General features: G+C 44.7%; 1 protein-coding gene across 11 annotated transcripts in view; it reads right to left on the bottom strand.

Annotated features, from left to right (window-relative positions):
- Window positions 1–17,792, bottom strand: part of SRPK2 (SRSF protein kinase 2) — a 310,240-nt gene that overhangs the window by 80,881 nt on the left and 211,567 nt on the right. For all 11 annotated transcript variants that reach the window (XM_073328503.1, XM_073328508.1, XM_073328505.1 and 8 more), the window contains one exon: window positions 2,808–2,973. In XM_073328503.1, coding sequence (XP_073184604.1) covers window positions 2,808–2,973 — 166 coding nt within the window. The remainder of the gene's footprint in view (window positions 1–2,807; window positions 2,974–17,792) is intronic.

Below are 17,792 nucleotides of genomic sequence, written 5' to 3'. Positions count from 1 at the left end.
GCTTCATGAGCCAGGGCATTAAGAGGTAGGCTGGGTCCCCAAGGATAACTATAGGCATTTCAACATCCCCAACAGTTATTTTCTGGTCTGGGAAGTAAATCCCTTCCTGCAGCCATTTAAACAGACCAGAGTTCCTGAAGACGCGAGCATCATGAACCTTTCCCGGCCATCCCACATTGATGTTGGTGAAACGTCCCACCAGTGATCCACCAGAGCTTGCAGCACCATTGAAAAGTACCCCTTGCAGTTAATGTACTGGCTGCCCTTGTGGTTTGGCCCCAAGATAGGGATATGCGTTCCATCTATAGCCCCACCACAGTTAGGGAATCCCATTGCAGCAAAGCCATCCACTATGGCCTGCACATTTCTCAGAGTCACTACCCTTGATAGCAGCAGCTCAATGATTGCGTTGGCTATTTGCATCACAGCAAACCCCACAGTAGATTTGCCCACTCCAAATTGATTCCCGACTGACCGGTAGCTGTCTGGCATTGCAAGCTTCCACAGGGCAATTGCCACTCGCTTGTGAACTGTGAGGACTGCTCTCATCTTGGTATTCTTGCGCTTCAGGGCAGGGGAAAGCAAGTCACAGAGTTCCATGAAAGTGCCCTTACGCATGCGAAAGTTTCGGAGCCACTGGGAATCACCCCAAATCTGCAACACTATGCGGTCCCACCAGTCTGTGCTTGTTTCCCGGACCCAGAATCGGCATTCCACAGCATAAGCCTGCCCCAATAACACCATGATCTCCAAATTGCTGGGGACCGCGGTTTTAGAGAACTCTGTGTTCATGTCCTCATCACCGCGCTTCCGTTGCCTCCTCGCCTGGTTTTTCAGGTGCTGCTTCTGCATAAACTGCACGATAATGCGCGAGGTGTTTACAGAGGTCATAATTGCTGCGGTGAGCTGAACAGCCGGACTCCATGATTGCTGTGCTATGGCGTCTGCTCGGGCAATCCAGGGAAAAAGGCGCAAAATGATTGTCTGCTGTTGCTTTCACAGAGGGAGGGAGGGAGGGAGGGAGGGAAGGTTGACTGACGACATTTACCCATAACCACCTGTGACAAATTTTTGGCCCCATCAGGCATTGGGAGCTCAGCCCAGAATTCCAATGGGCAGCGGAGACTGCGGGATAGCTACCCACAGTGCACTGCTCAGAACATCGATGCTTGCCACGGTACTGTTGACGCACACCACCGAATTAATGTGCTTAGTGTGGACACATGCACTTGATTTTATACAATCTGTTCCCAAAAATCAACTTCTGTAAAACCGGAGTACTTTCGTAGTGTAGCCATAGCCTCAGAGTGCTCCTCTGGATCTAAAAGGTGTACTGGTTTTTAGCAGGTTCTCAAAATTCAACACCATCATACCATGTAGCTCAGAAGTGGAACTATGCAAAGAGCTAAATACTACACTCATCTTCAGTTAGTTCTGGGGAAGTGTTATAAGTAATAACTACCACTGGCTAAGAACAAACTATATAAATAATTCCATCAAATATCTTCATTGAAGAGAATATTAAGGTTGCACAGTGAGTCACGTAAAAGTCAGGAAACAACATCAAGGTTGCAAGCACAATCTTAAGTGCAATTACTATACAGTCTTTAGTTACATGATCACACATGATTTCAAAACCAACGCATTATTTTTTGAAAATTTTACACGTCTAAAATCATACGTATAATATTCCAGATGGCTGAACCACTCTTGCTCAAACTTTTAAAAAAATCATCTTCAGGCAAAGACTAAGCCTGAAAAGTTTCAGTCTAAATGGTGAATGTTTTGGAAAGTTGTGAAGATCTGAAAACAACGTGCTAGATTGTGGAAACATTTATGGAACCTTAACTGCAAAGGTTGCTAGACTCCTGCTGTAACAGACGACATTATTAAAATACAACTCAACTATTGCTCCCTACACATTTTTCCATAGTATTGTATAATAACTTTCTTAATTATTATCTTTTCCCCATGCTTGTGGCTGATATGGTGGATTGATAAATGACCAGGAGCCACAAGACTGATGACCATTAGAAAGCCACATTTTCTCTAAGTATCCCTTTACTGTTTCATAGTGAACTCTCCTAGCCATCCACACTGTGCAAAGGTAGAAAAGAAGGTACAGTCCCACCTGAACCCTAGGCAAATTTCACAAGCTATTTTATATGTGAGTGGGAAGTATACCTAAAAGAGGACACTGATGTATGTACAATACATTCACTTTTCAAAGCTTAAAGACCAGGGATTCCAAGACTTGATTTAGTTGAGGACTGGTCCTGCTTTGAGCAGGGGGTTGGACTTGATGACCTCCCGAGGCCCCTGATAGTCTATGATTCTATGACTTTTGTGACATCACTAGATCTAACTATAATGCCTAGATTAGAAGTCAGACAATTTGAAATTTAAGGTAATGAACTTGGGACAGAATTGGAAAACAATTTAAAGTTATTAACTCTTATGACTGCTGCAGTACGGCAGGGCTCCAGTGCAGCTAATAGCTGTCATTTGAGTTCCCAACTTGAAAAACGTGAAAGATTGTTTAGGCACATCATTTCCCTATATTACAGTACTCTGAATACTGAGAGCATACCAACGTGAGAAACCGAAAACATCCCTCAGATGGCTTTCCTGTGGTCTAAATAATACTTACATTAAACTAGGGATACATTAAGTAATTAACATTCACACATTTAATTCAGTCATTTAAAATATAAAATATTCATGAACTAGAACAAGTTAAATGTGATTATGATGATCTGTTTTCCAATGCAGTTTTACTTGCAGCAAGTTTAACTCTATTACTGTACCTGCTGAGCCAGAAGGAGGAGGAGCACCAGCTTTCTGCCACTCTGTAGCTTCAGCAGCCATTCTACGCACATAGGCATCATCCACACACATCAAGATATTTTCTGGTTTTATATCTGTATGGATGATCTTGCATTTGCTGTGTAGATAATCTAAACCCTGAAGGACCTGCATACAACAAAATCAGTTGAAAAAAATTTTGATAGTCTGACCAACATAAATACATAAATTGTCTTACTGTTTAAATAATTATTCTAATTCAAATGCAATAAAATATGAAAACTTGACTTCAATGTAGTATACAAGTATTTTATAAGATGTTAATATTCTGAATGTTCAAACAGTCAGAAATATTTTATACACTGTGTTCAACAAAAGGTAATTTTCCTTAGATATACAATATTACCTCAGTTTCCAACTTGACTAAGATGTTATGATGATTTGTCCACTTTTATCTATTACACCTTTGGCATTTCAAATTTATTTGTTATAAAATATTGGCCGTCACAGATTATTTAGCCCAGGGCACATTTTTTACACTATACACAGGAAGCAGCCTGCAAGTTATCACACAAATCTACATAAATTCTGGTGCAAAATTGGTAACAAGAAAAAAATGACACCCTCATAATATTAATCTGCACTTTTACAGCACTGTCCATCAGAAGATCTTAAAGCACTTTACAATCACAAATGAACTAGGCCTCACAACACCATTAAGAACAGACAGGTTAAGTGAATTATCTGATGTCGCTGAAGAAGCCTGTGGCAGTGTGGAAAATAGAATCCCTATGCTTTATCCACAAGAACCCTGTGCCCCTCTAAACATTTTATCAAGACATTACACAGCACATTCTTAATCCAACCCTTCTCAGAATCATTCAAGATATGATGAATTTTAAAAGCTAAATGTGTGGGTTCAAAAACCTAATACTGGAATCACTAATCTGGATTCGTGCGTGCAAGTCTGGTCCACTAAATTCCAAAATTTGCTTGTTTATTTGAAAAACCAACTGAAAGAGCAGGGATTATTCTCTTAAAGGATAGAAACCGCAGTTTATCCTGAAAAGATATATGATGGCAAGCAGTCCAAGTTTTAGAAAAAGGACACTAAAGTAATATCCACATCAAGAAAGTGCTCGTGATTAGAGCTTGTTGAGAAATGGTTTTCCCATTTTGCAAAATTTTTTGAGATTTAAAAAACTCTCCTGCTCTGCACTGGAACGAAACTGAGAACTTTCAAAAAATGTTCACAAAAAACAGGAGAGAGATTCTCCACTCCAGAACTGTCAATAGCCTTGTCGTTCAGGCACTCACCGAGGATGTGAGAGACCCAGATTTGACTCTCTGCTCCACACCAAGCAGAGCAGGGACTTGAACCTCTCTATCCCATACCCTAGGTATGCCCTAACCACTTGGCTAGAGAATCAATCCTCTCTCTCTCTCTCTCTCTCCCCCACCATTCTAGTTTTCACCAGAAATTCTATCCTTGACCTGACATACTTTGGGCATGGCTACACTTACAGATGTAGAGTGCTTTGAGTTAAACCAGCCTTTGTAGGGTGCAGTAGGGAAAGTGCTGCAGTCTGTCCACACTGATAGCTTCAAGCGCATTGGCGTGGCCACATTTGTGGCACTTGCAGCGGCATTGGGAACGGTGCATTATGGGCAGCTATCCCAGCATGCAAGAGGCCGCAACGTGCTTTTCAAATGGGTGGGGTGGGGTGGAGTGTGACAGGGAGTGTGTTGTGTGTATGTGGGGGAGAGAGAGTGGGTTTTTGGGGGGCTGAGAGCATGTCAGCATGCTGTCTTGTAAGTTCAGACAGCAACAGACCCCCGTCGCCGCCCCGCCACTCTCTCTCACACACAGCATTCCACATGAATGACTTGCTTTGTCTCAGAGCAGATAAGCAGCAGGCTGTCAGAAACGGAGCTTTCAAAGGGCATTTCCGCATTCCTACAGCCGATTCCAAACAATGACAAGAGTGGCCACCTAACTTAAGGGGATTATGGGACGTTTCCGGAAGCTGATCAGAGCGCAGTAAAGCAACACCTCATTCACCCTGGCGCTGCGGCACCCCAGCAAGGGCACAGTAAACATTATTCCACTCACTGAGGTGTAGTACCAGCAGCACTGTAGCCGCGGAGTCAGAGCGTTCTACGTGTCTTGCCAGTGTGGACAGGTAGTGAGCTAGTGCGTCCAGGGCTCCTTTACTGAGCTGTAACTCGCAAGTGCAGCCAAGCCCTTTCCCAATGAAAAGTTTTGGTTTTGACCAATCAGCATTTTCCAGTTAAAAACATTTAAATGAAAAATTCCTGAGCAGCTTTACTCACGATTCCTCTACTCCATCTACTACAATATCTCCTCATTTTAACAATGTCTATATAACACAGAGACCAAGACAAAGATTCTCAGAGTACATTAAAGGCCCTAAGTTTTTTCCCCCAAAAAAACTCTCTGTTTTAATGGTAGAAAGACAAGGAATTCAGTGAAGCTTAAGTAACTGATTCTCAGACATAGGACTAAAATTTGCAATTGCACACTAGATAAAGTTAAAAATTTTTGCCCAGTTTTGGAATTAGAGGATAAAACCAAAAAGCTCAAATTTTTATTGGACCTTTGTATTGTTAAGATTTAATTTTGGTTGGGGTTTCTTTTAAAAGAAATACATCTCTTGAATCGCATCTTTTGATAATAATTAAACTATTATTATTATTTTATTTATTTGGTTCCTATTCTCCACTAATCCAGCTGAGAAACATTTTTGGTGACGAATTTGAAAGTTTCAAGTGATAGAAAATTATTATAGATTATTGGTCGGTAAAAAAAATGAACACCACAAACATTTTATTTTGTTGCATTAGCAGGGTACATACATTACACAGAAAATAGTTCTTACACACCAGCAAAGAGTACTAAAAGCTTTAATTAAACCAAATGTATTTAAGAGGCTTGCTGGCACAGTGATCCTTTCTATTATGGTGATGTAATTTCAAATTATTATTTATGATATAAATAACACTGAGTTTCATGATCTGTGACAAAGAATTATACTAATGTTAGGATTTATAGATAAGAATGTTCTTAGCCTGAACTTTAGTCAGAAAGCTTAAACTAAAAATAGAAGGTATGATGATGCACTAAACCTGTGTGAGAAAAATATCAAATTCTATACAGGGACTGAGACCAAGACTGGGCATAATCCCTAGTTTTTATTTACATCATCTGGCAAGGGGAAGATTGAAATGGATAAGAAAAGCTACATTTTCCTGGGTGTCAAAAAATGCAGACAGGAAATATTCCGTTAATATCCCTATAGATATAGTTTAGGGGGATCCAAACTGTGGTATAGTTTCTCACTTGGAAAGGTCGTATATATAAGAATTTGACTGCTCCACATCAAGAGATACTTTGCCACCACTTATCAGATTCTCTCTCATTGATAGTTAACCGGGATTGCAGACCATTATGCCTCTGAGAGTCTATTACTTACTACACATGGTTCATTTACACAAAAATCAAGAATGTTCACAGATGGAATACAAGATGCTAATTTTGGATCTTTTCAATTTCAGAGCATGTCCCTTGTCAGATAAGCTAGTGCTTTAAGTTTTACTGCCCAAAGGAATACTCCTTCAACATTAGTAAATCTGCACTTTCAAGCATTCCCACTGGAACAACAGGACTTTCCCTCTGACAACAGATCATTTTGCAGCTCCACAGAATCGGCTCTTGTATAACATTTCATACAGTTCTGATCTGGGGGAAGAAAACAGATCAAACGCTGCTCAACACTGAAATTAAGTTTCCTATTAAACAACTAAAAAAGCAATTACTGATTAAAACTAGGCCTGAATTATGCATCTGAGTAAGATTATAACCAAATTTTCAACCAGTGTTCTAAATCTGACAAAGCATTTTGTAAAGTACAGATTTACATGGTTTTTTTAGACTGTCCCCCAAGATGTCTGTATTATATCAAATAATCTGTTTTAAATAAAAATGTTTACTGTCCAGCAAACAATGCAACAGCTAGATTGTTTCACAACAAAATTTAACTTTCAGTATATCTACTGAACAAATTTTATTTATCTATGCCAAACCACAGAAGAGAGGATGAAAAGCTGCATACCTTAAGAGATAAACCATCTGGCAACACTGTGGTTCACTAGTTGTACCATCCATACAATTCCACGTACTCCATTCATCCCATCTCCACTATATGTAACTCTCCCCCGCCTTCCATAACTGATTGTTCACCTACCCTTATTTTTTTTTTTAATGAAGTGTATGTGGATTGTTTCAGCTTCTTTGTCGGAGCATAGGTTTAAACTATATATTTTTAGTAGGGGTTCATTTAATTTATTTGTATTATTTCTGAATTAATTTTTAGTAACTTAATTTTGAAAGTATTTTGGCTTTTGACTTTTTTGCTCATACTTAGTCATATTTTCAAAGTCTAGGGATTTGCCTTCTTTCCTGACAAAATCTGGATTAAACTAGCTTTAGACCTATATATTATTCAAAGAACTTTCTCAAAAGTTACTTGAATCTGTATTACCAGAACCAGTTCAATCATCCCTAGATAACCTATTAAAGAAATCAAGATTAACAACAATCATGCACAAAAATGTGTGCTGATTCATTAATTTATGCAAACAACAACCTTACAAGGCCAATGGGAAATTATCCCAGGAAAAAATACACATTGATCTCATCTGGTTGAGATTATAGATGGACATCCTAAAACAAGAACATGTCAATTAACTGAAATGGATACAATACAATTAGCTGAATCCAGTATGTTCCGTGCAAGCCAGCTGTTTTGGGAATGCCTTATTCTGAAAAAGACATTGGGAATATATGCTAGAGAAAATGGACCATAATACTAGTCATACACTGTCAGTTATTCCTGAATTATGTCCATTACATAATAGGGATAAAAAGAAAAACTCAACAAAAGAATGTGTAAAATGGATCAAAGTAAGTAATTCACATCTGTACAAATCTGACTCAAAACCTAGATGTAAAGGATAGATCACATCACTATCTGAAACAACTTTGTATGAGAGTACAAAATAAAGTTTACATGGTAAAGAAGAAATATTTAATTCCCTATGGAGATTAATCCTATAATGTTAATAAGGGAAGGATACTTGTCTTCATTCTGTTTCTCTGAATCTTAAAATTTTTTCACTCCTGGATCTCAGCTTCTTAGTGAGACATAGGTGGAAAACCACAAACTCTGGAAGTTTTTGGCCCCAAAGAACAGTAGTTGTGGTGAAGTGCATCTGACAACTGCCTGCCATCTTGGTGGTCCCGCACTTCCCTGAACCACCAACTACGACCAATTTCACTTTAACATTTCAGTCCGATACTAATTCGGCAGGAAATTAAGGCTCCCCATAAAGCCAAGCTGATCACCAAAAAGAACGATTGAAAAAAAAAAATCTTTCTTCGAAGGCACTTAGATGTAAATACTTCACCACTGGTTAAAGAAAACTCCTCTGAACTCCCAGGGCAGAGGGGTGTGTGTGTAAGAATCCTGCAAGATGATATCTTCAGAGAAGAAGAATTACACACAAGTAATTTTCACTTCTCTAAAAATACCATCTTTGAAGGAATCTGGGTAATCAGAAGCTTGTCACATCTTGTTACAAACCTAGATTCCGAGCTCTCAGGAACAGGGATTGTTTTCATGTTATTTGGTATTACAATGGGGCCCTGAACAGTGATTGGGCCTCCTAAACTCTACTGTAATACCAATCAGAAAAAAAAGCAGCAGAAGCAGCTGGAGGAAGATATCCCAATGGAAAAGACAATTTTAACTAACAAGAGCAGACAGAACAAAGGCAACATAGAGCAAGGAACAGGTTTTTTTTCTGTTTTTGTTTTAAACAAACAACAAAAAAGGAGAAAAAGATTACCTCCCTGGTAATTACCACATCAGGCCTACTACTCAAGGACTGGTAGGGTGTGTTCCATCAAACAAAAGAACAAAATTCAACCAATTCCAAGGAGAGACATCCAGAGAAAACAAAACTGTAGAAGACAGAAGAGTCTGGGCTCCCCAGCCATGGAGCAGAACCACAGAACTGTGATACTGAAGCAAAAACACTCCTGAAAAACTGAATACAAACATCAGTATTCAGTGAACATACCACCTACAGCCTATGTAGACATATACATATGTATCTATAATTGAATAATTCTTTGTCAGCCTCTAGTGGCTGACTCACCATGGGCTATAGAAGCCTGGCATGGTTCAGGGTTGTCTGATCATACAAATAAAAAAATGCAGACAGCCATATAGGTGTGGGCCAACATTTATAAAGTTGTGTGCCTAAGCTGTATGTAGGGAATATTCATCACTTGGAATTCATGTTAAACAAAGTCTTTAACTCTTAAAAAGTTTTATCAGAGGCTGACTTCCAACAGAAGAAGACCCAAGTAATTGCATTTTGTATAGCTGAAGATAAATTACTTGGGACTCAACCCACCAAGTAAACCAAATTTTAATTTTATTATTAAAAGCAAGAAATCAAAAACGCAGGTAAGTCACAACACAACATAATGCAATTCCACAGCTACTTCACTTTGTACCTGGGACTACACCTGGACAGAGCTTAAGAATTACTCCCACACTCTTAAGTATTAATAGCCTAGCTGAAACAACGTCTAAAGACCTTCCACTTAAATATCCAGATAAAAATCCTTCAGATACCAATTTGTTTATCTTAAAGCCCCTGCAGCATGCATGAGAAAAGACAAGTAACCTACAAGTTTAAATGCCTCACTTGAATAATACAATAAATTTTTTCATAACTGGAGCCTTTGTTTCTGTAACTGACAATGAATGCTGCTAAGTGAGTGAAATTTGAAATAATCTTAATATGCATCTTGGTTGGTTTTGCAGAACAATGTAGAACTACAGAATTGCATTGTGCTGTTATATGACCTGTCTATTTTATTTTATTCTTGCTCTTAATACATAATAATTAAGTAGAATTTAGTTTGCTTCATGAGTGGAGTTCTGAGTCCTCAGTCAAGGGCTATATCAACTGCTAATTAATTAATTTAGGCTTTTCAGTAGGAAAAAGTCAGACTTTTAAAAAAAGTAAGACTTTATGTAACAGTCATAAATAGCCCCTACAGAATCAGTCTCCTAAATCCCTATTTAGGCTTCCAAATAAAAGTGCCTTAATTTTAGAAGTCCTGAGCACCTGCAGCTTTTAAATCAAATGTTAGACACCTAGCTTTGAAAACTGGTCATGATCCCCTAGCAACAACAGAGCCACCTGCCGAGTGCACGGATACCAAATGAAATGCGAAAGCTGGGCGGGCTGAGGAAGGGACTTAAGCCACTTCTAGTCAGGGGTGGCAAGTTGTGTGGGCATGTGGTGCCTATGCTCCACCAATATAAGAGCCCCCTACCCCAGCCCAGAGCCCGCACCCAAACTCCCTCCCAGAGCCCTCTCTCTCCCGCTCCCACACCCAAACTTCCTCCCAGAGCCCTCTCCCGCCCCTCTCGCACCCAAACTCCCTCCCAGAGCATTAGGCAGGTGGGGGGGGGCAGACTTGGACCCGTTCTGGGCACCCCAACCCCCTGCCCCAGCCCAGACCCTGCAGGGCTGCACCCAAACTTCCACCCAGAGCCCGCCCCCCCCCTTGCACCCCAACCCCCTGCCCCAGCCCAGAGCCTGCACCCAAACTCCCTCCCAGAGCCTTAGGCAGGTGTGCGTGTGGATGGGGTGCTTGGACCTGTTCTGAGCATCACCAAAAATTATACAAACATGCCGCCTCTGCCTCTAGTAACACTTCCAAACTTTTTCACACTGACTTTGTTAAGAGAAGGCTCATGGGGTAAGACATGGGAAGAGAGCTGGCATGACAATATGTCCACTAAGCTAAGTACTTATCATGACCTTGGAAAGGGATTTTAGAAGTTTTCCTTAACACCACTGTAGTCTCGAAAATTTGGAGGCTACAGCTGTATAAAACACACTCATTGAATGATCCTACTCCATTTGAACCTACACCACTATTGAGAAGTGACTTACCATGTAAGAAAAATAGCCTTTATTAGTTTGTGAAGGACTCCACTAAGACCCCACAACTCAGGGGCTTCGGTGCGGATTTTGGTAAGCATCAAGTCTCAGCTGATCATTGAGTTCTGATGTTAGCTCTCATTCCAAAGACAGTTACCCCAAGGATGCTATCGCTGTTGCAGACTAATTGGCCTTAAAGGCAACAGGGGCTAAATGATCTGTCAAAAATACCTCTGTTTTGCCTGCATCTCTTTCACGGGCCTATGGTTATGTCTCCAAATTCCTCTACTCCATCCATAAAACTCCAAAACCTATTCTACTCCAGGAAGATTTTCTCTATGTAGAAAATGACAGCTATGGGTTGGTAACCCCATCTTCAGAATGAGAGTCAGACCTGGTCTACATTACAAAGTTAGGTCGACATAAGCTGCGTTAGGTCAAGTTAATAAAGTATGTGTCTACGCATCCAAGTCCCTTCCGCCGACCTAAAGGGCTTGTAAAGTTGACTTTTGTACACTACCTCCAAGAGAGCCATAGCGCTTGAGTCGACATCCACGCATTGACATGTGGATAGTGTAGACACTGCGTTGTGTAATTCGAATGAATTGGCCTCCAGGAGGTATCCCACAGTGCTCTGCTGTGACCACTCTAGAGAGCACTTTCAACCCCACTGCACTTCAGCCAGGTACACAGGAAACAACTGCCCGTCTGTTAAAGCCCCAGGACCTTTTGAATTTTCATTTCCTGTTTGATCAGCGTGGAGAGCTCGTCAACACAGCTGGTCATGATACCCAAGGCCGCAAACGTGCTCCAGCATGGAGTACACAGGAGGTGATGGATCTTATTACTGTGTGGGGAGAAGAGTCTGTGCAGGCAGAGCTCCAATCCAGCAGAAGAAACGCTAACATCTACGCCAAAATCGTGCAGGGCCTGGGAGAGAAAGGCTACACCAGGAACATGCAGCAGTGCCGCATGAAAATAAAGAAGTTTCTGCAAACGTACCAGAAGACAAGGGAAGTGAACAGATGCTCTGGTTCTGAGCCACAGACATGCTGCTTCTATGAGGAGCTGCATGCAATTCTTGGTGACGACCCCACCACTACCCCAAAACACTCCTTGGATACCTCCCAGGAGCCCGGATGACCTCGAGCAACAATGAGGAGGACGTTGCTGATGAGGAAGAGGAGGAGAATGCGAGGCAAGCAAGCGGAGGATCCATCCTCCCCGACAGCCAAGAACTATTTTTTAACTCTGGAGCCTATCCACTCACAGGACCAATTGTCAGCGGAGCATGATATTGTGGAAGGCACCTCTGGTGAGTATACATTTCCAATTAAACTGTAGGGGTTACATGCTATTATTTTTAATGTTGAATCTGAAGAAAAAAATAGGTACAGTGGTTATCAGTGGCCACTCCAGCTATGCAGAGGGTGCTTTCCGAAAAAGACTGTTTATGTGCACAGGGTTGGCCCTGGAATCCTCCATGGAGATCTCTAAGAACCTTTCATGGAGGCACTCTGCAACCCTTTCCAGAAAGTTTCTGGGAAGAGCTGCCTCATTTTGTCCACCATGGTAGGACACTTTCCTGCACCACTCCAGTATTAACTCTTCTGGCATCATTGTGGTACACAGCATTGCAGAATAAGGACCAGGAGCGTACCCAGACGCTTGCAGGATGTGCTCCCTTTCCGCCTCTGTTACCCTCAGGAGAGGGTTATCGCATATGGTCACCTAGGGGAAATGGGGGAAGTTTTAAATGCTAGCCCTTAAACCGCAAGCAATTTGACAAGTAATCTGCCCGTTTAGTGAATTCTGGCTCACACAACCATGCTTTCCTGAGCGTGCCCTGGTAGTGGTTGGAAGGGATCACCACGTATTTCAACCAGCATTTAAATGAGGGGGAAGAGGGCTTTTCTGAGGTTGGAAACATTGATCCCAAGGATGTCTTCACAAAAGCCGCAGCACAAGACCTCTCGCCCATGCTTCGTGGCCTTACTCACCATGGCTGGAGCAGCAAACTGACTCTTGCAGTAGCCGCATTTGTAATTACTTTGTGACTTGCAGGGGAGTGAATTGAGAGGTGTTCCTTTTATAAAAAAAATTAATCTTGCACCAGAAACAATGTATGCAGTCAATGCTACCCTTGTGCTTTGGATTATTTGCAGTCGAAAATTTGTCTGTCGGTGCATCCATAGGCACCAACTTCCCCACTGCCCCGTGGGTGCTCGACCCCCCCGCCCCACCCCTGCCCCACCTCAATTCCACCCCCTTCCCCCAAGTCCCCGCCACTGTCCCGCCTCTTTACCGCCTCCTCCCCTTCCCTCCCGGAAAGTCCTAAGCACAGCCAAACAGCTGTTAAGCAGCAGGAGGGAAGCGCTGGGAGGGGGAGGAATGGAGACATGGCATGCTTGGGGGAAGAGGAGGCGAGGAGGGGGTGGGGGGAGCTTGGCTGCCGGTGGGGGCGGAGCATCCGCTAATTTTTCCCTGTGGGTGCTCCAGCCCCACAGCACCCATGGAGTCGACACCCATGGGTGCCTTCTCCACACCGGGACAGAGACTTTCCCAGATTAGAAGGCGGAAAAAGACGACTCGGGGGGACATGTTCAATGAGTTAATGTGCGTCTCCGAGACTGACAAGACGGAACTCAGCGCGCGGAGGATTGCACTGTCTGACAGCCTGCACGAAGACAGCAGAACATGCAGGGAACACGAGCGTGAGATGCAGGAAGAGATGGTGTGCATTATGAGGGAGCAAACAGACATGTTGAGGCGTCTGGCTGAGGTTCAAGCAAAGCAGCTGGACACTAAAGTCCCTCTGCAGCCTATGCTGAACCTGCTGCCATCGTCACAAGTTCCACATCCTCCTCTCCCAGAAGTCCTAGGATGCAGCAGTGGGGGAGGGGGCAGTCTGGTATCCTTTGCACTCAACTCCAGGGGAGGGTACAAGGACCAGAAGGCGCTCATTCCCCACATTTGATTGTTATTACAGTGCAATTTTAGGAAAGCTGTCCTTGTTTCTCCCCGCCCCAACTGTCCACTCACCACCAGTGCTATCAGCCCTTTTGCCCCAGGTTATCTTACTATTCTTTGCTGTCTCTCAGTGTTTGTGAGCATAATAAAACTTAATGGATTGAGGAGAAAAGGCTCTTTATTCATTCATCGCACAGTGGTTAGTGGGGGTGGAGTTTACAGGGGAGTACATGCAATGAAGGGGACAGCTTGGTAAGGAACAACACACAAGTGTCATTTTACTGTGGGTCATTGCTGAAATGAGTTTTCAAAGCCTCACGAATTTGCAATGCCTGTTGATGTGCTCTTCTGATTGTCCTGGTGTCTGGCTGCTCAAAATTGGCTGCCAGGTGATCTCCCTCAACCCCACACCCCACCAGAAACTTTTCTCCTTTTGTTTCACAGATATTATGGAGTACACAGCAGGCAGCAACAACAATGGGGATATTGCTTTCACTGAGGTTTAACCTAGTAACCAAACAATGCCAGCGGGCTTTTAAACATCTAAAGGCACATTCCATCAACCATTCTGTACTTGCTCAGCCTATGGTTGAACCGGTCCTTACTGCTATCCAAGCTGCCAGTGTACGGCTTCATGAGAAAGGGGTAGGCTGGGTCTCCCAGGATCACAATTGGCATTTCAACATCACCAACGGTTATTCTGCAGTCTGGAAGGAAAGTTCCTGCTTGCAGCTTTCTGAATAGACCAGAGTTCCTAAAGATGCACGCATCATGCACCTTTCCCAACCACCCCATGTTGATGTTGGTGAAATGGCCCCTGTGATTCAGCAGCACTTGCAACACCATTGAGAAGTACCCCTTTCAGTTTATGTACTCTTTGGCAAGGTGGTCTGGTACCAAGATAGGGCTATGCATTCTGTTTTATCACCCCACCACAGTTAGGAAAACCCATCACGGCAAAACAATCCACTATGTCCTGCACGTTTCCCAAAGTCACTACCCTTCTTAGCAGAAGTCTATTTATTGCCCTGGCAACTTGGATCACAACAGACCCCACGGTAGATTTACCCACTCCAAATTGATTCCCCACTGACTGGTAGCAGTCTGGCGTTGCAAGCTTCCACAGAGCTATCACCACCCATTTCTCAACTGTCAGAGCAGCTCTCATTTTAGTATTGCTGTGCTTCAGGGCTGGGGAAAGTTCTTCACACAGTTCCATGAAAGTGGCCTTATGCATTCGAAAGTTCTGCAGCCACTGCTTGTCATCCCTTAGCCACATAATTATGTGGTCCCACCCGTCAGTGCTTGCTTCCCGGGCCCAGAAGCAGCGCCCCACCATGTCAAGGTCATGCGCGACTGTCGCCAGCATCTGCAAATTGCTCCACTCCAAGGCTTCCAGCAGTGCTGCTTGCATGGCATCACATTGTTCCACACGTTGTCTCCTGCTTCGGCTGAATAAATACTGCAGGATAAGGTGTGAGGTGTTTGTAATGCTCACAACAACAGTGTACAGCTGAGCGGGGTCCATGCTTGCCGTGCTGTGGCGTCTGCGCGGGTAACCCAGGCTTAGGAAAAAAGGCTTGGTTTCTTTGCCATTGATTTCAGGGAGGGACGGAGGAAGTGAGGTAAGTGCATCATAGGATGCTAATGCCATGTTCCCATAACCACCCACTCAACTGTTTTGGTCCTATGAGGCATTGCAAGCCCAACCCAACATTCCGCTCAGCTCCATGCGCTGTGGAATAGCTACCTACAGTGCAACACTCCATCGGCCGATTCAAGCCCTGCTAGTGAGGATGCACTCCACTGACACAAAGAGCATACTGGGGACATTCAAGATCGACTTGCTTAAATTGCTCAATGTCAACATACATAAAATCAACCTAAATTTGTAGTGTAGACATACCATAAGTGTCAAACTCAGGTCTCTAGAGTGAATAACTAGTGAGCAGGGGTGGCAGGTTTGTAGAAATTTTGGTGGTGCCCAGAACCCGCCCCCACCTAAACTCCGCCCCCCACCTGCCTAAGGCTCTGGGAGGGAGTTTGGGTTGGGGGAGGAGGTCTGGGGGGAATGTGGGTGGGGGAGGCGGTCTGGGGTGCAGGACCTGGACTGGGGCTTGGGTGCTGGGTGCAGGCTCTGGGCTGGGGCAGTGGGTGGGGGTGCAGGAAGGGGTGAGGGGTGCAGGCTCTGGGAGGGAGTTTGGGTGCAGGCTCTGGGAGGGAGTGCAGAGGGTTGGGGTGCAGGTTCTGGGAGGGAGTTTGGGGACAGGCTCCGGGATGGGGCAGGGGGTGGGTGTGCAGGAGGCGGTGAGGGGTGCAGGCTCTAGGATGGATAGGATAGGAGGGGGTGCAGGGGTGAGGATGAGGGGTTTGGGGTGTGTGAGGGGGCTCAGGGCTAGGGCAGAGGAGTGGGGTGTGGGGGATGAGGGCTTTGTGTGAGGATGAGGGGTGTGGAGGGCAGAGGGTTAGGGTGCGGGGGATGTGAGGGTTCTGTCTAGGGCTGGGGATGAGGGGTTTGGGGTGTAGCAGGGCTTCAGGGCTGGGGTGGAAGGGCAGCCTGCCTTGGCCCTAGTGCAGGGGGGCACTAGGACCCTGAGGCAGCAGTTGATGCCAGAAGCCGGCAGAGCAGAGTTAGCGTGAGCTGCAGGTTCCAGGCAGTGAGCGGGGGCAGCAAGTGGGGGCCGGGGGACACTTGGGGGAGGTGCATGGGGGTGGCCGGTGGGGCCGGGGGAGAGACCCGGCCCCAAACATTGGTGGAGCTGGGCCCCTGGGCCCTGACTATTGGTGGAGCCCAGGCAGGGGTGAAAGTAAGTCTAGGGACTTACCAGTAAGGGGCTAGGCTGCGGCGAGCTCTGGCTCCCGGAAGGAGCGGGGCCTCAGGCAGAAGGGGAGGGGTTGGGGGAGGTCAGAGCCAGCCCCGGCCCACCCTTTACCGGCAAGTACCTCCTTCCCCTCCCCGGGGTAACAGTGGCAGCCAGGGGCTCTGGCAGCGATTTAAAGGGCCCTGGGTGGTAGTGGCGGCCAGAACCCTGGGCCCTTTAAATCGTCCCCGGAGCCCCGCCATTGCTTCCCCAGGGCTCCGGCAGCAGGGCTCCAGGGACAGGGCTCCAGCCGCCACTACCGCCCCGGGCCCTTTAAATAGCCATCCCAGCCCCGCTGCCGCTACCCCAGGGCTCTGGCAGCAATTTAAAGGGCCGGGGGCTCCCACCACTGCTGGGAGCCGCAGGACCTTTAAATTGCGCCTGGGGAAGCCAATCCACCCCGGTACGGCGCTCCGGCTTACTTTCACCTCTGAGCCCAGGCACCATGAGCCCATATAACTTGCCGTCCCTGTTAGTGGGCACATGTAGTGTCAAAGAAATCTGATGGCTGCTCTGTAATTAAGTAGCAGTCATCAACACATGAACACAGCCTTCAAGCCTTACAGTGAAAATCTGCTGAGACCTCCTGAAGCTAAAAAGAGTTGAAACATTTTGAGGCTTAAAGGACACAAAGCACTGTGAAGAAATCAAGGTCTCACAAGCCAAAGTTCCAAAGCTAAAAGATGAAGCTGAAGAGCAGAACTTGTGAGTCCAGAGGCAGGAGCCTGGCTCATGCTCCTGAACACAGAGAGTCATGAACCACTAGTTTGAAATAAACAATCACCCATGACTGGAAGGCAAGGACATTCTTTAAAGGCTACCTAAAGCACTGCAACACTGCAATGGGATACAGAGGCATCTGACATGGTAGAGCTCAGATAAGGAGCTACTTTGCTGTCTGTAAAAACAACAAGGAGTCCTTGTGGCACCTTAGAGACTAATGAATTTATTTGGGCATAAGCTTTCGTGGACTAAAACTCACTTCATCACGGCCATAGAAAACGCACCACAGACCGTGAAATCTAGTCTTTTATGTACTTTTACCCTATACTATAAAGATTTCAGGGGGGAGACCAGCATTTCTTGAATTGAGGGTCCTGTCCCAAA

The sequence above is a fragment of the Lepidochelys kempii genome, chromosome 1 (assembly GCF_965140265.1).
Source record: "Lepidochelys kempii isolate rLepKem1 chromosome 1, rLepKem1.hap2, whole genome shotgun sequence".
NCBI classification, from domain to species: domain Eukaryota; kingdom Metazoa; phylum Chordata; order Testudines; family Cheloniidae; genus Lepidochelys; species Lepidochelys kempii.
This window is presented reverse-complemented; position numbering and strand designations above follow the sequence as displayed.